This window comes from Bufo bufo, chromosome 3 (genome assembly GCF_905171765.1).
Source record: "Bufo bufo chromosome 3, aBufBuf1.1, whole genome shotgun sequence".
NCBI classification, from domain to species: domain Eukaryota; kingdom Metazoa; phylum Chordata; class Amphibia; order Anura; family Bufonidae; genus Bufo; species Bufo bufo.
The window spans coordinates 670,706,642-670,726,862 of record NC_053391.1 but is presented as its reverse complement, the minus strand read 5'-3'; the positions used below and the strand labels follow the sequence as shown (position 1 = coordinate 670,726,862).

Below are 20,221 nucleotides of genomic sequence, written 5' to 3'. Positions count from 1 at the left end.
CGTCTTTAAATGATGAAATTCTGATTACCTGTAGCCGCCACTAGAGGGAGCTCCAATTGGAATTTATTTGAAATTGGCCTGATATATAGTTATTTACGATTTGTTAAAATTAGGGGATTTATTTTTTTTGTTGTTGTAAGAGATGCAGGTGGATAAGGGTAACAGTCTTTTGGAAAATCACATGATTTGCCTTATAAACTGGATATATATCTGAGGCCGCATTGTTTTTTGTTTTAATCCAAATTTAAAACAAAATTACATAAATATATCCACAGGAAATGCAGCCCATAACTTACTTGTCTCCGTAACCTGTGGACCTTTCAACTGATTTTTTAAAAATTTTTTGTTTTAGTTTGAATATTTTGAAACCGCGCCCCTTGTGGACTGGTTGGGTACTGACAACATAGCCATGAAATACGCTTTAAAATAAATAATAATTATAATAAAAGCCTTGTTGTACAAAACCATTCTAAGCATTTTATTAAGAATTCCATCAATGGCAGCCGTACATAGGAGTTGAGGGGTAATGTGACATATATAGGATATACTGACATGTTGGTCTTTGCTGCATTTGTCTTTGCAGATTGCTAGTCCGGATGAAGGCTTTGATAATCGGTCCTTATATGAAAGCTGGCTACAGAAAAACCCTTCTCCACAAAAGAAAGGACTACCAGGGTATGATTATTATCGTCACTAGTGTTGAGCGAAACAAAGTATGAGAAGTGGACTTCGATACGAAGTTCAGGGAAAATGCGATTCTCTGCGAAGCCAAATTTCCTCGCGCTTCGTGGTAACGAATCAATTTTCCCTGATATGGCAGTAAAAAAAAAAATCGTACTCCCCTTATGCATTTGCCGCATGAGATGATCAAGATGGCTGCAGCGGCCTCTTCACTCTCATTAATCCCTGAAAGCCCTAATTTTTTTTTATCTCGGATGCCGCGATCAGAGGTGAACGTGGCATCTGAGGGGGTTCAATGACGCCCGCTTCGTGATGAAAGAATTTGTCGGCGAAGCAGCCGAATCGAAGTTTTGTAAACTTTTGCTCATCTCTAATTATCATTATCCGTATTAACCCTTTCAGCCCCGGATTTATTTTTTTTATTTTTTATTTTTTTTCATTTTTTTCATTTTATATTTTCACTCCCTGCCTTTCCGAGGCCATAACTTTTTTTTATTGTTCCATTCACATAGCTGTATGAGGGCTTATTTTTTTTGCATTTTCTAATTCCACTATTTAATATTGCATACGATGTAATGGGGAGCTGGAAAAAAAATTCCAAATCGGGTGAAATTGGAAAAAAAATACAATTCCACAAGTTTTATGGCGTTTGTTTTTACTGCGTTCCCTATACGGTTAAACTGACCTGTTACTTGTTCTCCAGGTATGTTTCTTTTTGTCACCATATTCTGACCCCCCTATAACTTTTTTTGTAGTTATGTGTACGGGACTGTGCGAGGGCTTGTTTTTTTGCGCGACGATCTGTACTTTTCATTAATACCATTTTGGGGGGTGTGTGACTTTTTTGATCACTTTTTATTAAAAAAAATTTGTGGAATGTGAAGTGACCAAAAAACCGGCGAATCGGCCATTTTGACTTTTTACTGCTTTGCCGTTTGCCATACGGGATAAATATTTTAATAGTACTAGTAGTACGAGCGTTTTTGTATGTGCATGATGTGTATTTTTTTCATTTTCATTTTGGGAAAAGGGGAATTTACGTGTGTGTGTGTGTGTGTGTATATATATATATATATATATATATATATATATATATATATATATATATATATATATATATTTATAATATAATATTTTTTTTACACTTTAACAATTAACATTGAAGTCTATGGGAATTATACGATGTTACTATGGAGCCCTGCCACAGGTTTCTATTAAAACTTATTAAAGAGGTTATTCCATGATTTATATAAACAATGAGAATCAGACATCATATAGTACATGACAATCTCTTTCTGACAAAGCTACAACCAGCCCTGGACCTCACATGGTTCCAGAGATTCATTGCTTCATTTGCTCTGTGTCCTTTCTCGGGGAGCACTGTCTGCTGTATCTGGTGGCAGTTGAAGGATGGAACTGAGCATGTGCGGCCATCTCAGTAAGGTGGACGTAGAAATTAGAAAAAGAGAAAACAGCAGGTGGCGCTATGCAGATAGATTTTATTGAATAGCTCAGTGGCTATACAACATTTTTAATTACATGCAACTACAAAGGTATTCAGATCCAGGGGCTGGTTTTTAAACTGTAGAATATTTTTCGTGGGACAACACCTTTAAAGGGTTTCTGTCGCCAGAATTAACCCTCTTGAACTGGGTGACGTTAGCGATGTGCTAATGTCATCAGAATCTAACTCTGCCATTGTTATGTTTATTGATGCCCCCCTTACTGCACAATTCTTACTTTTGTAATATGCAAATTAGCATTGCTCCTGCTCCTAGAGGCTTCGTTCTCCCACCTCATTCCACGCCCTGCCATCCTTGATTGACAGGCCAGCATTCGTCTTCTGCCGGGCCCTGTGTGCTGGGTAAACGGCACTGCGCAGGCGCGAGATTTACCCAGCACACAGGGCTGGCAGGAGAAGACTAACGCTGGCCTGTCAATCAAGGATGCACAGGTGATCAAGACTGATGTATGGGAACGCCAGTCTTGATGATTTTTTTTCCCCAGTGCCTTGCTCTCCTTTGCATACTCCCTTCACCGATTCGCCGCCGTTCCCATTCAGATGCGTCAAGGTCCCCTACCAGTCTCTACTTCCTGGTCCCTGTCAACAAGCAGGCAATGATCGCTCAGCCATTGATTGGACCAGGAAGCATCGAAACGGGATCAGCGGGGGATTTGTAAGGCAAGTATGACTTATTTTATGAGGAACCTTTTTTAAAAAAAAGATTATATGAACAGACAACCCCTTTAAGACCTAGAAATTCTGTGGTCCTGGTGGGATAGAACAAAACCCTCTAGAAAAATGTATGAAGTATAAACCATATGATGTTGCCCTGGACCGGTTCACATCTCAGTGCTGACCACTGAGCCACCATACTGATTGCCTCCTGTGTTCTGCAGAATAAATAAACTTGGATCCGGCAGTGACTTTGAGGCTTATTTCCAACGTTTGGGAATTGCTTCTGGAAGAGCTCGTTATACCAAAAACCCGGTGAGTATACGATTATTCTGTCATCCGGGTGAATATGCATGGTGTACGTCCCTATGTAGGTGGTCAGTGGTCTTTCTAATGCAGTGTACTACATATTAAAGGGGCTATTCAGGAATAGAAAAACATGGCTGCCTTCCTCCAGAAAGGGCACCACACCTGTCCACCGGTGGTGTGTTTCATTGCATATAGGCTCCAGAATTAGGAATTATACCAGACCTCGATCTAGGATAGTCAACCACTCGTGGAACCTCTCATGGTGTTTCACACATGAACAAAAATTTCAAGCGTCTACCTAAGTGACAGGGTGAGACCTTTCTTTGTGCCCTCAATGCCGATAGGTCTACATGTGGTAGAGGAGGTGCCATGAAACTAACAGAGATAGAACAACATATGAGGTGTATGATGACGGCAGCAGGAAAAGAATGTGCTGACTTTGTCGTAGTGACCTGTCCATTCATGGGGCTAAGTTAGTTATGGCAGATCTACTTAAAGGAAATCTGTCACCAGCATAATCGCTATTCCAGTAAAACCATGGCCTAATAGCACTTAGTACCTTATTTCCAGATGTCCCTTTGTTTCAGCAATAGATGTTTTCTATCTTCTGAAAATCCAGTTTATTTGGTATGCAAATGAGCCGGTAAGGTGCCCGGAGGGGCGTCAGTCTTGTAGGAAGGTGCCCAAGCCGCCCTCATGCTGGGAGCAGGGGGCAGAGTTATGGCTTGAATGTGATGTAGGAGGGGTGGTTGGACACATTGTGGCAGGAGGCGCGTCTGGGCACCTTCCTACAAGAGTGACGCCCCTCCGGGCACCTTCCTACAAGAGTGACGCCCCTCCGGGCACCTTACTGGCTCATTTGCATACCAAATAAACTGGATTTTCAGAAGATAGAAAACATCTATTGCTGGAACAAAGGCACATCTGGAAATAAGGTACGAAGTGCTATTTGGCCATGGCTTTACTTCAATAGCGATTTATCCTGGTGACAGATTTCCTTTAAGATGGAACCAATGCCCTAAAGTTAGCATAGATAGATTGGAGGGTTGGAATAATAACAGCAGTAGGAGAGGAGTGTGCTGATCTTTTGGGAAACACTGACCCATACATTCATGTGCCGTTATGATAGGTCTGCATGTGGTAGAGGCAACGCAATGGTGTGAACAGAAATGGAACAACTTGTAGATGATTGAGTGATTGGGATAATGACAGCAGCAGGAGAGCAGTGTGTTGACCTTATTGGAGGCAGTGACCTTTCCATTCATGAGTTTGAGGTAGTTATGACAGGTTTACATGTAAACGAGGCAGTGCCATAAAGTTAGCAAGGATAGAGCAATGTGTATATCATCGTATAGGGACAGCAGCAGGAGAGCAGTGTGTTGACCCTGTTGGAGCAAGTGACCTTTTCATTCATGAGTTTGAGGTAGTTATGACTGGTTTACATGTAAACGAGGCAGTGCCATGAAGTTAGCAAGGATAGAGCAATGTGTATATCATCAGATTTGAGAAAAGGACAGCAGCAGGAGAGCAGTGTGCTGATCTTGTGGCAGAAAGTGACCTGTCTTATCGGTTGATTATGCAGTGCATCTCATTTTTAACTTTGCCTTGCTCTTCATAACTGTACCATTTTTGAAATTTGAATACATGACTACATGTAATTAAAGGGGTTATCCCATAATACAAATACCCCCCCCCCCCTCAATGCCCAGTCCCTTCCTATAGACGATTCTTACCCAATCCTCTGCACCCGTGTCCCTTGTCGCGCAGATCTCCCTGTCGCGCAGATCAAAACGCGGGTGGTGCTAGGGAGGCTGGTCACCATCACAGATTGCTATTGGGTGCTCCAAACCAGCCCTGGAGCGGCCCGGGAATTGTAGGGGTTATTTGTACTATTGGATATTGTCTTTAAGCAAATGTGCACATAAAACATGACCGACTGAACGTTCAGCATTTCTATTTCAGAAAACCGACAAATACAGCAATTATCCCATGTACCACACAGTCTATGAGACTTTTGAGCTGGTGGAGCGTTTTTATGACCCATCGTTTAAGAAACAGCTTGCAGTGGCCCAAGTGAGGGGCAGCATTGTGTACGAGCTTGCAGACTCCGCCATTATACCCTTTAACGTCCTGGATTATGGAGAGGAGCTTAAGAACTATGCCGATAGTATTTCCAATTTGGCCAAAAAACATCTGGATCAAATGGAAACCTACAATGTGTCTTTCGGTGAGTAGCCACCACAAACCAGGCAAAAAACACCACCACAGGCAGGTTCCTGACGCAAGACGTATTGGTGCTGGGATTGGAATAATCGGAATGAGTTTATATTTTTTCCATGAGATATTAGTCTTGGGACGTTCTTGCAATAGAGCATGGGTGCACAACCTCTTCTGGTCCAGGGTCTGGTCTATAGATCAGTCAAAGTAACATGTTGAAAATGTAAGCAAGAAATGTCTCATAGGTTGGGGTTCTATTAGTAAGAGAATGGGGGCTACTTGCTCCCCTATTTCGCACTCTAGAGAAGAAGAAATGAAGTGGCCGCACATGCATGTAGTAATTTTCATTTGTGGCCTCTTACTTGGCCTGTGACCTTACATCCATCGGTCACTTGACCTTTCTGTAGCTCAGTCCTCCAGCTGGGATTGAGCTGCAATACCAAGGACAACCACTATACAATGTATGGCGCTGTGCTTGATTTACTTGTCTAAGCCGCACAGCCTTTTCAATAGCTGACTGGCGAGGGTGCTGGGAGTTGGACCCCCACTGATGTGATATTAATGACCTATCATGGAGATAGGTCTTTAGTATTTAACTCCTGGAAAGTCCCTTTAAAGAGCACCCAAGAGGATACTAGTAATGGTCTACCACATAGTACCTACCATAATTGTGCCATCCACCCAGTGCCCCATTTAGTGTTTTTTTTTTCCCTCTAACATGGCATAGACACATGAGCAGCCACTAGAGGGCGCTTCCTTTATTGCTATCTATGGTAAGTGCAGGAAATATATGCCGTCTAACGATGGCGCTCCATTCTCTGCATCAGTAGGATTGTGGTTCTCTTCAGAGTGCTGCGTCCATTTTGCTCCCATTGACCCTTCCCAACAGCGTGTCTCCGACTGTAACCCTAAGGGCTCATGCACACGGCCGTTGAAGGTTTTGCGGTCTGCAAATTGCAGATTTACAAAACGCAAATATTGTCCGTGCGCGTTCTGCATTTTGTGGAACGTAATGCCCGCCCCTTAATAGAACAGTCCTAATCCTTGTCCATAATGCGGACAATAATAGGACCTGTTCTGTTTTTTTGCGGAACGGCCATGCGGACATATAGACACAGAATGCACACTGAGTCATTTCCAGTTTTTTTGCAAAAAAAAAAACCCTGTAACGGACACGGAAAAAAAAAATAAGGCCTGATGCACCCGGCTGTTCCGTGCATTGGGGGCCGCAATTTACGGTCCCCAATGCACGGGCACCATCAGTGCGGTTGCCGCAGACAGATCCAGAGCCCTTCAACTTGAATGGGTCCGTGATCCGTCCGCACCGCTAAACAATAGAACATGTTCTATTTTTTTTTTTTAAGGTGTGAAGGCATGGAGAGAAACCCTGCGGAAGCACTCCGTAGTGCTTCCATGGGGTTCCGTGCCTCCATTCCCCACCGCTCCTTCTGGATTGCGGACCCATTCAAGTGAATGGGTCCGCATCCGTGATACGGTGTGCACATGGCCATTACCCGGACCCACTGTTTGCGGCCCACAATACGGGCGCGGACGACCAACTGTCAGGTGCATGAGGCCTTAGTCCAATCGGAGACAAAAATGCAAGGAACTTTTGGGTGAGGAGACGCCGCTCTCTTATAGTAATTGACTGCAAGTGTCAACATCTGTACTTTCATACTACCTTGTGATGTCATACAATGACATTCACTCTGTCTTGTGATGTCATACAATGATAGATAAGACTTTGTCATTTCTTACAACAAAGCATATACAGAATAAAATAAAATATACTTGATCTCATAATTACAAAAGTGCGTCTGTGCGCTCCCACTAATTGTAACCCATCCAAGTCTCTCAAAAATAAAAAATAAATCCCATACTTCCAACCATCCCTATATCCCCCGCTCCAACTTCAACATCTCAATTATTGCTGAGCGAATCGAAGCCAAACAAATTGACTTCAGTACGAATTTCAGGAAAAATTTGATTTGCCGCGAAGCTGAATCTCCTCATGCTTTACAGTTACAAATCTATTTTTTCCTGAAATGGCGGTAAAAAAAACAAAAAAAAACATACCATATCCATTTGGGCACGAAGAGGCCGCCGCGGCCATCTTGACAAAGTACCGGTAATTCGTCACAAATCGATTTTCTTTGTGAAATTCCGCAAAGCTGCCTAATTTAATTTTTCATAAATCCACTTGTCTCTAATCTGAATCAATCGATCCAATCAATTTAAATTTTTCAATTATTATTAAAGTGCATGTGCATTAGTGCAAACAAATGCACATGCACTTTAATAATAATTGATGTTCATATTGTCTTGTGATGTCATGCTATGACTTTCATACTGCCTTGTGATGTCGTACTGTGGCATTCATACTATGTTGTGATATCGTACAATGACTTTCCCAATGCGGTCACCTGTACATTGGGATGTGCTGACTGACTGACCCCCTTTTCTTTGCAATGACTTTCCTATTGTCTTGCGTTGTCATGCTTTGACGTCCATACTGCCTTGTGATGTCCTACAATGACATTCATATTGTCTTGTGATGATGTCATACTACTATGAAATGAATCAAAAGGGAAAAAAAAGGCAAGGTCTAAAGCGCTGTCTTCCCCAATGACGTTTATTAAAATTTTTATAAAATCTCCATGTATAACGCGTTTCGGACACAAAAAAAAGGCATACATCAAAAGTTTAAATATCATTATACCAAGTAAAAAGTAGAACAAGGTCAAAGCAATGTATAAAACATGGCATGGATCCGGAGATAAAATACAACAAATAGGCATAGATATAACCTGGCATGGCAGTGATTTTTATATCTATGCCTATTTGTTGTATTTTATCTCCAGATCCATGCCATGTTCTATAGATCGCTTTGACCTTGTGACCTTGACCTGATGGAGGAGGCAGACCACCTCCGAAACACATTATACATGGCAATTTTTAATAAAAGTTGGGAAGACTTAATCTTCTGGCTTCTGTGTGGAGCGGCGGGTGAGGTGGAAGCTGCAGTCTCCGGTGATGCACTCACTGAGTGGTGCCAGTCTTTACACAACTCTTTTTGGCGAGTGTGTTTCTATCCAGCGTAGCTGCCTATCTGTGAATGGTTTACACTATGGAGCACCTTATGTTTTAGTATACTACTATGACATGACATTCGGACTGTTTTGTGTTGCCGTACATTGACATTTTATAGAATCTTCTTCCAGCTTTGAGGAAGATCTGTCCAAAGTTAGGTTTGATTTTAGAAGAAGTTGACAGAACCGCAAAGGGCTCCAGATACAACGCCAAGGAACATTTGAGATGACTTGAAATAGTAAAGGGAGTCTTCCCACAGGAATGGGGGCTGTTATAACAGCAAAGTGGAGAAAATTCTTCTATAACACCCACGTGGATGTAATGGTTCAGGGGTCCACTTACATTTGGTGCCGTAGTGCGGTCTCTTACATGAGAGGATCAAAGTGGCATGTCAATGTGCTCAATATTAGAAGAGTCCTTGGCAAAATAGTGAGTGTACGAAGTGTACTGTATAGACCTTATTGGCCCCCAGTGATGTCACATAAATGTATTAGAAGGCCAGTAGATGTGTGGTTATTGTGTACACAGTCTATGATCTGTATGCCTTCTAACATTTTCCTTTGCTGTCTTGTAGACCATTTATATTACGCCATTGATAATTTTACCAACTACGCTGTAGGACTGCACCAACGAATTAAAAACGTAGATCATAATAAGTAAGTTTATATCAGTACGTACATTTATATTATCATTTATGATGTCACTGGTGAAGTCTGTGACCTCAAACCAGCTCTGATCTCCAGAACGAAGCAGTGGAGATCCCAGCTGTTATACCACCATCAATCCCATATATCATTGTCATGTCTTTACACTGTTCAACTGGAAAGCCCCTCTAACCCCTGAGCAGGTTCTCCATAAGGTGTAAAAATGTTCTTGGAGAGGCTGGAGGTGACCTGTGGAGGACTCGCCAGGGAGACTTAACCTTAGAATTCATCTTTCCCCTCACCCATGACGGCACCCAGTGCGACTCAGGACCTCCCATCAGGACAGGAAACCTGAGAAGATAAAAAGGACACACCTCCACCCAACACCAGTTCAGGTTTCCTGTCCTCCGGATGGGAGTTCCTGAGAAGCAGCAGTAATACTGCACGACATACCTCAGAAGAAGAAGCACCAGCGCTGGGGGGGGTCTGTGGCTATGCCGTGGGAAGACCTATCCCTGGGGAGCGGTAGTTCTGTGGCCGTGCCGGAAGCCGCTCCCCACAAGTCTGCCTGCGCCCGCACTCGCTGCCGGTCCTGCGGGGAGCCGCTGTGGCCGTGTTCAGGCGGCTCCCCATGCCGGTTTGCCCAGTTTGAGAATGGCGCCCGCGCGTCTGAGCGCTTATGCGCATGCGCGGGGCCATCTTTCAGGGCTGGCCGATGACGTCGGGGGGCGGGGCTTCTCCCTTGACGCGCAGGACCCGGAAGTGAGGGCCGAGGCGCGTCTTTTAAATCTATAAATGCGGCCGCAGGTGCAGGCAGCCAGCGGAGGCACAGTGTGTTTGTGCTGAAGTAGGATCCAGCTAGCAAGCATGTCGGAGCCTACAGATGGACGCGCTGAACCCCTGGACCCCTTGAGGCCTGCAAGTCCGGTACTGGTCCTAAGGATGGGGAAGGAAAAATTCACATGGTGAGAACGTTCCTTTTTTTTTTTTTACTAATAAGGTGTTTCTGTCTTAGTTCCCAAAGCCTCCAAAAAAGTCGTCTTCCAAGTCAAAACACAAAGAGTGTGCAGATTGTAAGACGACTCTATCTGCATCCTATCAGAAGCCTCTGTGTACGGCATGTATAGACAAACTGGTAGCGGAGCAGTCCCAGACCCTTACAAGATCTATGAGGTCCTTAATTAAAGCATCCTTCAAGACATTCAGTAAAGGCCGTTCCAGATCCCCGGATAAAGCCACAGAATGTGATAGTATGGAAATGGACTCATCCGATAGTGAGGCCAGAGAATCCGGGCAGCTAGATTCCAGTAATTCAGATTCCTCGGACGAGGAATATTCAGGGAAGTCCTTCTTTTCCCCTGAGGATACGCAGCCATTATTAAAAGCGGTCCGAGCAACTATGCAGCTGGAGGACATTAAGCAGACCAGATCAGTTGCGGATCAGGCCTTCCAGGCATTAGGCCCTAAAAAGCATAGGGTTTTTTCTATGCATGAAAGCATGCAGGCGATTATTAAAAAAGAGTGGAAAAATCCTGACAGAAAGTTCTTCATACCTTCCTCTGTTAAAAGAAAATACCCTTATGAAGAAAAAGTGTCCTCAAGTTGGGATAGGGCCCCTACGGTGGATGCGCCAGTCGCCAAAATTGCAAAAAAGTCTGCCCTCCCATTTGATGATTTAGGTTGTCTTTCTGACCCGTTAGATAAAAAAGCGGACATATATCTTAAACGGGCTTGGGAGACATCGGCCGCCTGTCTCAGACCGGCAGTCGCAGCCACCTGGGTTTCCCGGTCGCTGAGACTATGGATTGACCAGCTAGAGTCACATCTTAAAGAAAAAAGACCTAGAGAAGAGCTCCTAGCTTCTCTCCCCACCTTCTCAAAAGCAGCTGATTTTTTAACGGATGCCTCCACTGATGTGATGCGCTTTTCCGCCAGAGCCTCTGCTATGACAAATGCGGCTAGAAGAGCTATTTGGCTTAGATCCTGGAAGGGTGACCAGGGATCTAAGGCCAGACTCTGTGCCCTTCCGTGTGAAGGCGACAGATTATTTGGGTCATCTTTAGATGACATCCTGGAGAAGGCCTCTGACAAAAAAAGGGGGTTTCCTGTCCCTCAGAAGCCCCCCTTTTTTCGTAGGCCCCAGCAGAGCTTTAGAAGGCAGAGGGGCAAGCCCTACGATAGGAAAGAGAGAGATCGATTTCAAAGGAAATCTAGCGGCTTTCTTTTCAAATCCCAGGATAATAAAAAAGATAAGCAGCAATGACGCCAGGCTCCAAGTTGGGGGGAGACTCTCTTCCTTTCTCCCTGCTTGGTCAAAGGTCACCCAAAACAAATGGGTGTTGGGAGGGATAGCAGAGGGAGTCAGATTGGAGTTTCTCTCCTACCCCCCAAATTTCTTCACCCACACTCCAACTCCGAAAGATCCCTTAAAATCCACAGTTTTAGAGGCAGAGGTTCAGTCGTTATTGGACAAAGGAGTCGTTTGTCAAGTTCCCATAAAAGAGGAGGGCAAGGGGTATTACTCCCCACTCTTTCTAGTAAAGAAACCCAATGGGTCCTTTCGAATGATTCTAAATCTAAAACGACTAAACAAATTCCTGAAATACAAAAGATTCCGGATGGAAACGATAAAAACAACTATAGACCTGCTATACAAAGATTGCTGGATGGCAAGTATAGACTTAGAGGATGCTTATTACCACATCCCTATTCATCCCTCCTCCCAAAGGTATTTGAGAACGGCAGTCCAAGTAAAGGGCCAGCTTCTGCACCTGCAATACAGGGCCCTCCCGTTTGGGGTCTCACAAGCCCCGAGAATTTTTACAAAGATTGTGGCGGAGATGGTGGCATTCCTCCGATTGTCCAGGATAGTGTTAGTACCCTATCTGGACGACTTTTTGTTCATAGCCCAGACGAAGGTACAGTTACAGACGGATCTTGTCCTGGTGTGTTCTCTACTGAAAGATCTGGGATGGAAGATCAATCGAGAAAAGTCTTGCCTAACCCCCTCTCAAAATTGTGTATTTTTAGGGATGCAGCTAGATTCCAGGGCTCAGAAAACATTCCTTCCTCAGAAGAAAATAGTTTCAACAAAGAAACATGTTTGGATCCTTTTCCGCTCCTTCCGATGTTCCATCAGGAAGGCGATGGCAGTATTAGGGCACCTGACGGCTACGATTCCCGCAGTGCCGTTTGCTCAGATTCACACAAGATCGTTACAGTGGGATATCTTAAAGAAATGGAATGGTCTTCCACAAACACTAGAGGAAAAATTTCATCTCTCCTCCGGAGCAAGTTATTCCCTCCTATGGTGGACATCCGAGAAGAATCTTTCGGCAGGGATGCCCTGGTCCTTCATAGAACCCATACGGATAACAACAGATGCCAGTCCGTGGGGTTGGGGGGCTCATTCAGATGGGAAATATTGGCAGGGAAGATGGGATCTAAGAACCCGAGCCTGCACATCAAATTACAAGGAACTCAGGGCAGTAGAAAGAGTTCTAAGGGTGGCAGTCCCAGATGTCTTGGACAAAAAACTGGTCTTTTACTCGGACAATTCAACAACAGTGGCCTATATAAATCACCAGGGCGGAACAAAAATACCATCCCTAATCTTCCTCTGCCAGGAAATTTTCAAAATAGCAGAAGACAGGAACCTGCTCCTATCTGCAATACATCTAAAGGGAAAAGAGAACACGGTGGCCGACTTTTTAAGCCGAGTGGAACTCAGCCAGGCAGAGTGGAGTCTGAACGAAGAAGTCTTTTCCCAGATTGTCTTAAGGTTTGGGACTCCAACTATAGACCTCTTCGCTACCCGGAAGAACAGGAAGACAGAGAGGTTCTTCTCTTTAAATCACACAGAGAACCCCACGGCCGTGGACAGTCTGGCCCAGGATTGGAGCCGAGAACGAGGCTATGCCTTCCCACCTATTTCCCTAATTCCTCACGTACTGAAGAAGGTACGGAGGGAGGGAGCCTCTATAATCCTGGTAGCCCCGAAATGGCCCAAAAGGATCTGGTACTCCACCCTGTTAAATCTAGCCAGAAGCCCCCCCTGGATGATCCCTCCAAGGGAGGACCTCCTTCTCCAGGGGCCTGTATGCCACCCCAATCCGGAGATTCTACAATTGGCAGTGTGGAGTTTGACAGGGGCATCTGGTTGAGTAGAGGGCTCTCTAACAAGGTTGTTTCCACCCTTTTAGGCAGTAGGAAAGCTACAACAGCCAGGAAATATAATAGAGTGTGGAATATCTTTGCTTCCTTTCTAGGGTCTAGCCCTGATCCATTTAAACCTCCAGAAATACCTAAAGTTTTAGACTTCTTGCAGGCAGGGTTAGACAAGGGACTCAAAGCCTCCACCCTAAAAGTACAGGTATCCGCCTTGAGCTATTTTTTCGACTATCAGTTAGCAATGCATCCTTGGGTCAAACGTTTTCTTTCTGCCGCAGCCAGAATCCATCCTTCTGTAAGGCCTCTTTCCCCTCCATGGGATTTAAACAGGGTCTTGACAGCCCTAACCGATAAGCCATTTGAGCCCTTGTTAGAGATCCCAATTGACATCCTGTCCATTAAAATGGCTTTTCTACTGGCAATCACCTCTGCTAGGAGGGTCTCGGAGATCCAAGCCTTCTCTGCACATCCACCATATACTGTCATCCAGGACAATCAAGTAGTAATTAGGCCCCTGCCTTCCTTCCTTCCCAAAGTTGTCTCAGATTTTCACAGGAGCCAGGACATTGTGTTGCCTTCCTTTTTTCCTAACCCCTCCAATAGCAGGGAAAAAAGTTTGCATTCCTTGGACGTTAAAAGATGCTTGTTAGTTTACCTGGATGTTACGTCTTCATGGAGGAAAGACGAGAACCTTCTTGTCCAGTTTTTAGGGAAGAATAGGGGTAAAAAAGCATCCTGCGGGGTTATTGCCAGATGGGTAAAGAAGGCCATAACAAGGGCTTACATCTCCTTGGGTCTTTCCCCTCCTTCTGGGTTCGGGGCCCATTCTACTCGGGCAGTGTCTACTTCATGGGCTGAAAGAGCTGATGTGTCCTTAGCTCAGATTTGTAGGGCAGCTACGTGGAGTTCCCCACATACCTTTCTCAGACATTATAGGTTGCAGCTCCATTCTGACGCCTCATTTGGGCAGAAGGTCCTGCAGGCTGTAGCCCCCCCCTAGACTCTACTTATAGTCTATCTCGCACTGGGTGCCGTCATGGGTGAGGGGAAAACAACATTACTTACCGGTAATCGTTTTTCTCGATACCCATGACGGCACCCGATAGTTCCCTCCCCATATATAGATACAGATTCGGATACATTTATAAAAATATATAAAGTATCAGTCAGGTCTATATGAAGTAATATAGATTTAAAAAAAAAAAAAAAAAGAAAGAATAAGAGGGTCTTTAATCCCTTATCACTTCTCTCCGGAGAACAATTTATTTCTTCCACTGGTGTTGGGTGGAGGTGTGTCCTTTTTATCTTCTCAGGTTTCCTGTCCTGATGGGAGGTCCTGAGTCGCACTGGGTGCCGTCATGGGTATCGAGAAAAACGATTACCGGTAAGTAATGTTGTTTTCCCTGTACTTTGATTACACTGTATATCAGCGTCATATTGACTTGAGGCTTGCAAAATTGTAGTTTTATTATACTCAACGTGGTACCAGAAGGTGGCACCTTCCATAGGACAGGCAATACAATGACAGATCCTTCACATCCCACCGGTGAAGCCACAGATGCACATGCAATTATACATCTGGAAGAAGTTACATCCTCTGTAATTATCTGCTACTAAATGGAATTGTCTTCTTCTAGTCCACTGGCGGTTCGCATCCTAAACGACCAACTGATGTTCACAGAAAGAGCATTTATAGATCCTCTAGGTCTCCCAGGAAGACCCTTTTACAGGTATGGTCAGCAAAATGGTTAATTGTATTTATATTTTCAGTAGAAGATAATCAACTTGTTCACAATCTTTAGAGCGCAATACAACGAAGATCTCAGAATAGCAGGTGACAGAAATCAGATGTTGGCCAGGGTTTTGTTGTGTTCATAGCTTTAAGTTGATGCCTGGTTTTAAGAAGCCATTTTCAAATATTGAAACCTCTCCAAAACATGCCTTCTTGGACAAGACCACCTCTTTACCTAGATCAGATTTTCTTTGACTCTCTTTCAATTCCTTTATATGCACATTGACCTCATCTTTGAGAGGACCATTCCTCTAGAAGACCATTAGTTAATTCGACTTTTGGTGGTTATCTCAAAGAAGTTTTAATGTACTCTATTTAAGAATTTTTACTAACTCTTGAGGACCTGGCATGTCCACGCATTACGTAGTCGACACATTGGTTTCAATGGGGATTGTTTTCCGAGATTTTTATACTGATGACCTATCCTCTGGAACCACCACCCGGGATCCCCGCCGATTAGTTATTTGAGAAGGTACAGGGTCCTGTGATCGTCGCGGCCTTCTCGCAGCTTACCAAGCTCAGCACTCTCCATTGTATAGAGGCTGTGCCTGGTATCGTAGCTCAGCCCCATTCACTTCTTTGGGGCTGAACTGCTCCTAGGCCACGTGACTGTTGATGTGTCGTCACTGGCCTAGGAAAAGGTGAGAGAAGCCCGCGGTGCTCACAGGAGCGCCGGTGCCTTCTCAAGCAGCTGATCGACGGGGGTCCAAGGTGTCTGCCCCCCACCGATCGGATGCTGATGACCTATCCAGAGGATAGGTTATCAGTAAAAAAAATCTCTGAAAACCCCTGTAATTCGTCCTATGGTGGTGATGTGTTCTTGAACAGTTTCTCCTGGAACTGATGTCTTGGGATTCATGTGGGACACCTCTTCATTAGCTTACCCTCAATGGATTGTGAAAAGTGGGAGACCCTTTTCATTTACATAATTGAGGTATCCAGTGGTGAGTTCTCTACTCATTGCTGGTGTCTTTATTTATAGGACGGATCTTTGCAAACAGAAATGTCCAACGCTATCCAGTATAAATACTACACTCAGATATATCTTAGACTAGATGGTCTTCTACATCATCTGGAACTGCTATTCCCAAATAGGGGAGCGAACCCCAACAAGCTGATTGTGGAAAGCAATGCTCCTCTACAACACACTACCACCCTGTTGTGTAGCTGCTCTGCCAGTGGGAAGATTAGCCATGCCTGGCTTCATTCAGGTTGGGCAGGAGAGGACCTTGTGTGAAAGGTCTGAGAATATCTGGTTGATAACCTACTTTGTACCTTTCCTCTCACCACTGTCTTGCAAAAGGGTAGTGACAATTTCATTTCTGTGCCCTGAGCTGTCATGGGTGACTCAGTGCCAGAGGTGTACACACATTTCCGGACCCCATACAAAATTCAGAATATTCCCCACTTTCCAATAGGACCTTTACTCAACATGCAATGATTTTACATTTAAATTATTACCCACTTTTATTTTGGCAATATACACTGCTCAAAAAAATAAAGGGAACACTTAAACAACACAATGTAACTCCAAGTCAATCACACTTCTGTGAAATCAAACTGTCCACTTAGGAAGCAACACTGAGTGACAATCAATTTCACATGCTGTTGTGCAAATGGGATAGACAACAGGTGGAAATTAACGGCAATTAGCAAGACACCCCCAATAAAGGAGTGGTTCTGCAGGTGGTGACCACAGGCAACTTCTCAGTTCCTATGCTTCCTGGCTGATGTTTTGGTCACTTTTGAATGCTGGCGGTGCTTTCACTCTAGTGGTAGCATGAGACGGAGTCTACAACCCACACAAGTGGCTCAGGTAGTGCAGCTTATCCAGGATGGCACATCAATGCGAGCTGTGGCAAGAAGGTTTGCTGTGTCTGTCAGCGTAGTTTCCAGAGCATGGAGGCGCTACTAGGAGGAAGGCCAGTACATCAGGAGACGTGGAGGAGGCCGTAGGAGGGCAACAACCCAGCAGCAGGACCGCTACCTCCGCCTTTGTGCAAGGAGGAACAGGAGGAGCACTGCCAGAGCCCTGCAAAATGACATCCAGCAGGCCACAAATGTGCATGTGTCTGCTCAAACGGTCAGAAACAGACTCCATGTGGGTGATATGAGGGCCCGACGTCCACAGGTGGGAGTTGTGCTTACAGCCCAACACCGTGCAGGACGTTTGGCATTTGCCAGAGAACACCAAGATTGGCAAATTCGCCACTGGCGCCCTGTGCTCTTCACAGATGAAAGCAGGTTCACACTGAGCACATGTGACAGAGTCTGGAGACGCCGTGGAGAACGTTCTGCTGCCTGCAATATCCTCCAGCATGACCGGTTTGGCATTGGGTTAGTAATGGTGTGGGGTGGCATTTCTTTGGAGGGCCGCACAGCCCTCCATGTGCTTGCCAGAGGTAGCCTGACTGCCATTTGGTACCGAGATGAGATCCTCAGACCCCTTGGGAGACCATATTCTGGTGCGGTTGGCCCTGGGTTCCTCCTAATGCAAGACAATGCTAGACCTCATGTGGCTGGAGTGTGTCAGCAGTTCCTGCAAGACGAAGGCATTGATGCTATGGACTGGCCCGCCCGTTCCCCAGACCTGAATCCAATTGAGCACATCTGGGACATCATGTCTCGCTTTGTCCACCAACGTCACGTTGCACCACAGACTGTCCAGGAGTTGGCAGATGCTTTAGTCCAGGTCTGGGAGAAGATCCCTCAGGAGACCGTCCGCCACCTCATCAGGAGCACGCAGGCGTTGTAGGGAGGTCATACAGGCACATGGAGGCCACACACACTACTGAGCCTCATTTTGACTTGTTTTAAGGACATTACATCAAAGTTGGATCAGCCTGTAGTGTGTTTTTCCACTTTAATTTTGAGGATGACTCCAAATCCAGACCTCCATGGGTTGAAAAATTTGATTTCCATTTTAAATTTTTTGTGATTTTGTTGTCAGCACATTCAACTATGTAAAGAACAAAGTATTTCAGAAGAATATTTAATTAATTCAGATCTAGGATGTGTTATTTTTGTGTTCCCTTTATTTTTTTGAGCAGTGTATTTTATAAGATATGAAGCTCAGTTTTCCATATATTAAACTTCAAATTACCTGCTTCCCTTTATAGCCCTGGGGTGAAATGATAAAGTCTTTGCTCACAGCATATGGATATTTACAGCTGCTATTCTATTGTACAAATGTCTGCCTGCTGCTGCCACTAGAGGGAGCTCACTGCTTATTGATTTATACAGCTACTATTGAATTCAGCAGATGTACAAAATCTCTGCCTGCCGCTGTCATTAGGGGGAGCACACTGCATATGGATTTATACAGATACTATTGAATTCTCCAAATGTACAAAATCTCTGCCTGCTGCTGCCACTAGGGGGAGCTCACTGCATAGAGAATTTCCCAGCTGCCAAATTCAATAGTAGTGTAACAGCGGCTGCTGTGCGCCGCTGTTCCCCTGCTTACCGGCGCGGTCCCGGGGGCGCCATGATCTGTGGCCGGTGCTTCCCATTCACTGCTGCAGTCCTGGGCTCTGTCTGTGTAGGTACTGTTGTTCTGGGATCCGCTCCACAGTTTGCTCTCAGCCCTGGCCACAGCATGCTTGCTGCTTGTTCCCTGCAGAACTTCCTTAAGGGCTGGCGCGCATCACTTCCTGGGCTTTGTGGGTTAGGTCATGTGACCTCGCATCCTTCGCATATATAAGTGACTCAGGCCCCTTCCCAGATGCCTCAGTGTCAAGATCCTTGTGTCCCGCTAAGGTTCCTGGTTTCACCTTGTGTTCCTGACTCATATCTGTATTCCTAGACTCTGCTACCTGTTATATCCCTACCTGCTTTCTTTGACTCTCCTGTTGCCGACTCAGATTGCCTGACCTGTAGCTATGCCGCCTGTCTGACTACGCCTTTGCCTCATCCTTCGGTCCTGCACCTCTGGTACCTCCTGGACCAGCTGCCTCGTGTGCCTATCATCCTCAAGAGGTAGCGACCTGGTGTTCACCTTGGGGAAAGTCTATCCCCACCATCAGCAGTACTTTGAAGATCCAGTGGTTCACTTAGACAACGGCCTTAGAGGTGGTAGGACACGTGGCACAGTGGGTTCACACCCGCTGGTTCGTGACAAGTAGCTGTATAAATCCATATGCAAACCCAGTATTTGTGTGCCTGGAAGCATGCAGTACAGAGCTGGCCATGGGCCCCTTAACAATCAAACGCTGTCTCTATGGAAGCCATCGACATACATTTTCAGTTATTGCCTGATCTGAGTGGATTATGGGACTCTTTAAGAAACTCTTTATTATTATTTTTTACAGACACATAATCTTTGCACCAAGCAGCCATAACAAATATGCCGGAGAATCATTTCCCGGTATTTATGATGCTCTATTTGACATCGAAAACAAGGAAGATCAGAGAGCGGCCTGGGAAGACGTGAAGAGACAGATCGCCATTGCAACATTTACCATACAGGCGGCGGCAGAGACATTGAGAGAAGTTTAGTGTGAAGCGCATTCTCCGCTTATCTACGGGCACAGGATCAATAAATCCAACGGCGGCATCCTCCTGGCCCATACATCTCTTACAGTCACATGGATCTTGACTAGGGATGAGCGAATCGACTTCGGATGAAACATGCATAAAATTTGGTTTCAATACTGTATGGCGCGAGCGCTCCTTACAGTATTAGAATGTATTGGCTCCCATGAGCCGAAGTTATTACTTTGGAACCGAACCCGAGTTCGGGAAATGTATTTTTTTTTTTTACAGTAGAAATTAATTTATGAAGTTATTATGCGAAGTCTCGCAAGACTCCGCGGTAATAACTTCAGCTCATCGGAGCCAATACATTCTAATAGAACGAAGTTTTATGTGAATCGATTCGCTCATCTCTAATCTTGACAACTGACCCACGCCAAGCTGGACAAGAATTCATATTGGTTGTCAGTGACCAATCCATTCAGATATAGATCCATATTCTTGTCTGTAAGGGCAGTATTATAGTACTTTATTCTTGTCCATAGGGGGCAGTATTACCGTACAATACTTTTTTTTTATTATTTATTATACTCTTGTTTTATTAGTCAGAACGACATCCAGAACTTTGCCCGGATCAGTCGTCACTTAGTTTGAAATCACTCTTCACGG

At 44.8% G+C, this 20,221-nt stretch overlaps 1 protein-coding gene across 2 annotated transcripts in view; it reads left to right on the top strand.

Annotated features, from left to right (window-relative positions):
* The window catches only part of LOC120996447 (N-acetylated-alpha-linked acidic dipeptidase 2-like), a 74,514-nt gene extending 54,730 nt beyond the window's left edge, over positions 1–19,784 (top strand). For both annotated transcript variants that reach the window (XM_040426357.1, XM_040426358.1), the window contains exons 14-19: positions 584–675; positions 3,082–3,172; positions 5,129–5,393; positions 9,048–9,129; positions 14,925–15,017; positions 19,390–19,784. In XM_040426357.1, coding sequence (XP_040282291.1) covers positions 584–675; positions 3,082–3,172; positions 5,129–5,393; positions 9,048–9,129; positions 14,925–15,017; positions 19,390–19,576 — 810 coding nt within the window. In that variant the 3' untranslated portion in view covers positions 19,577–19,784. The remainder of the gene's footprint in view (positions 1–583; positions 676–3,081; positions 3,173–5,128; positions 5,394–9,047; positions 9,130–14,924; positions 15,018–19,389) is intronic.
* The last annotated feature ends 437 nt before the right edge of the window (positions 19,785–20,221 follow it).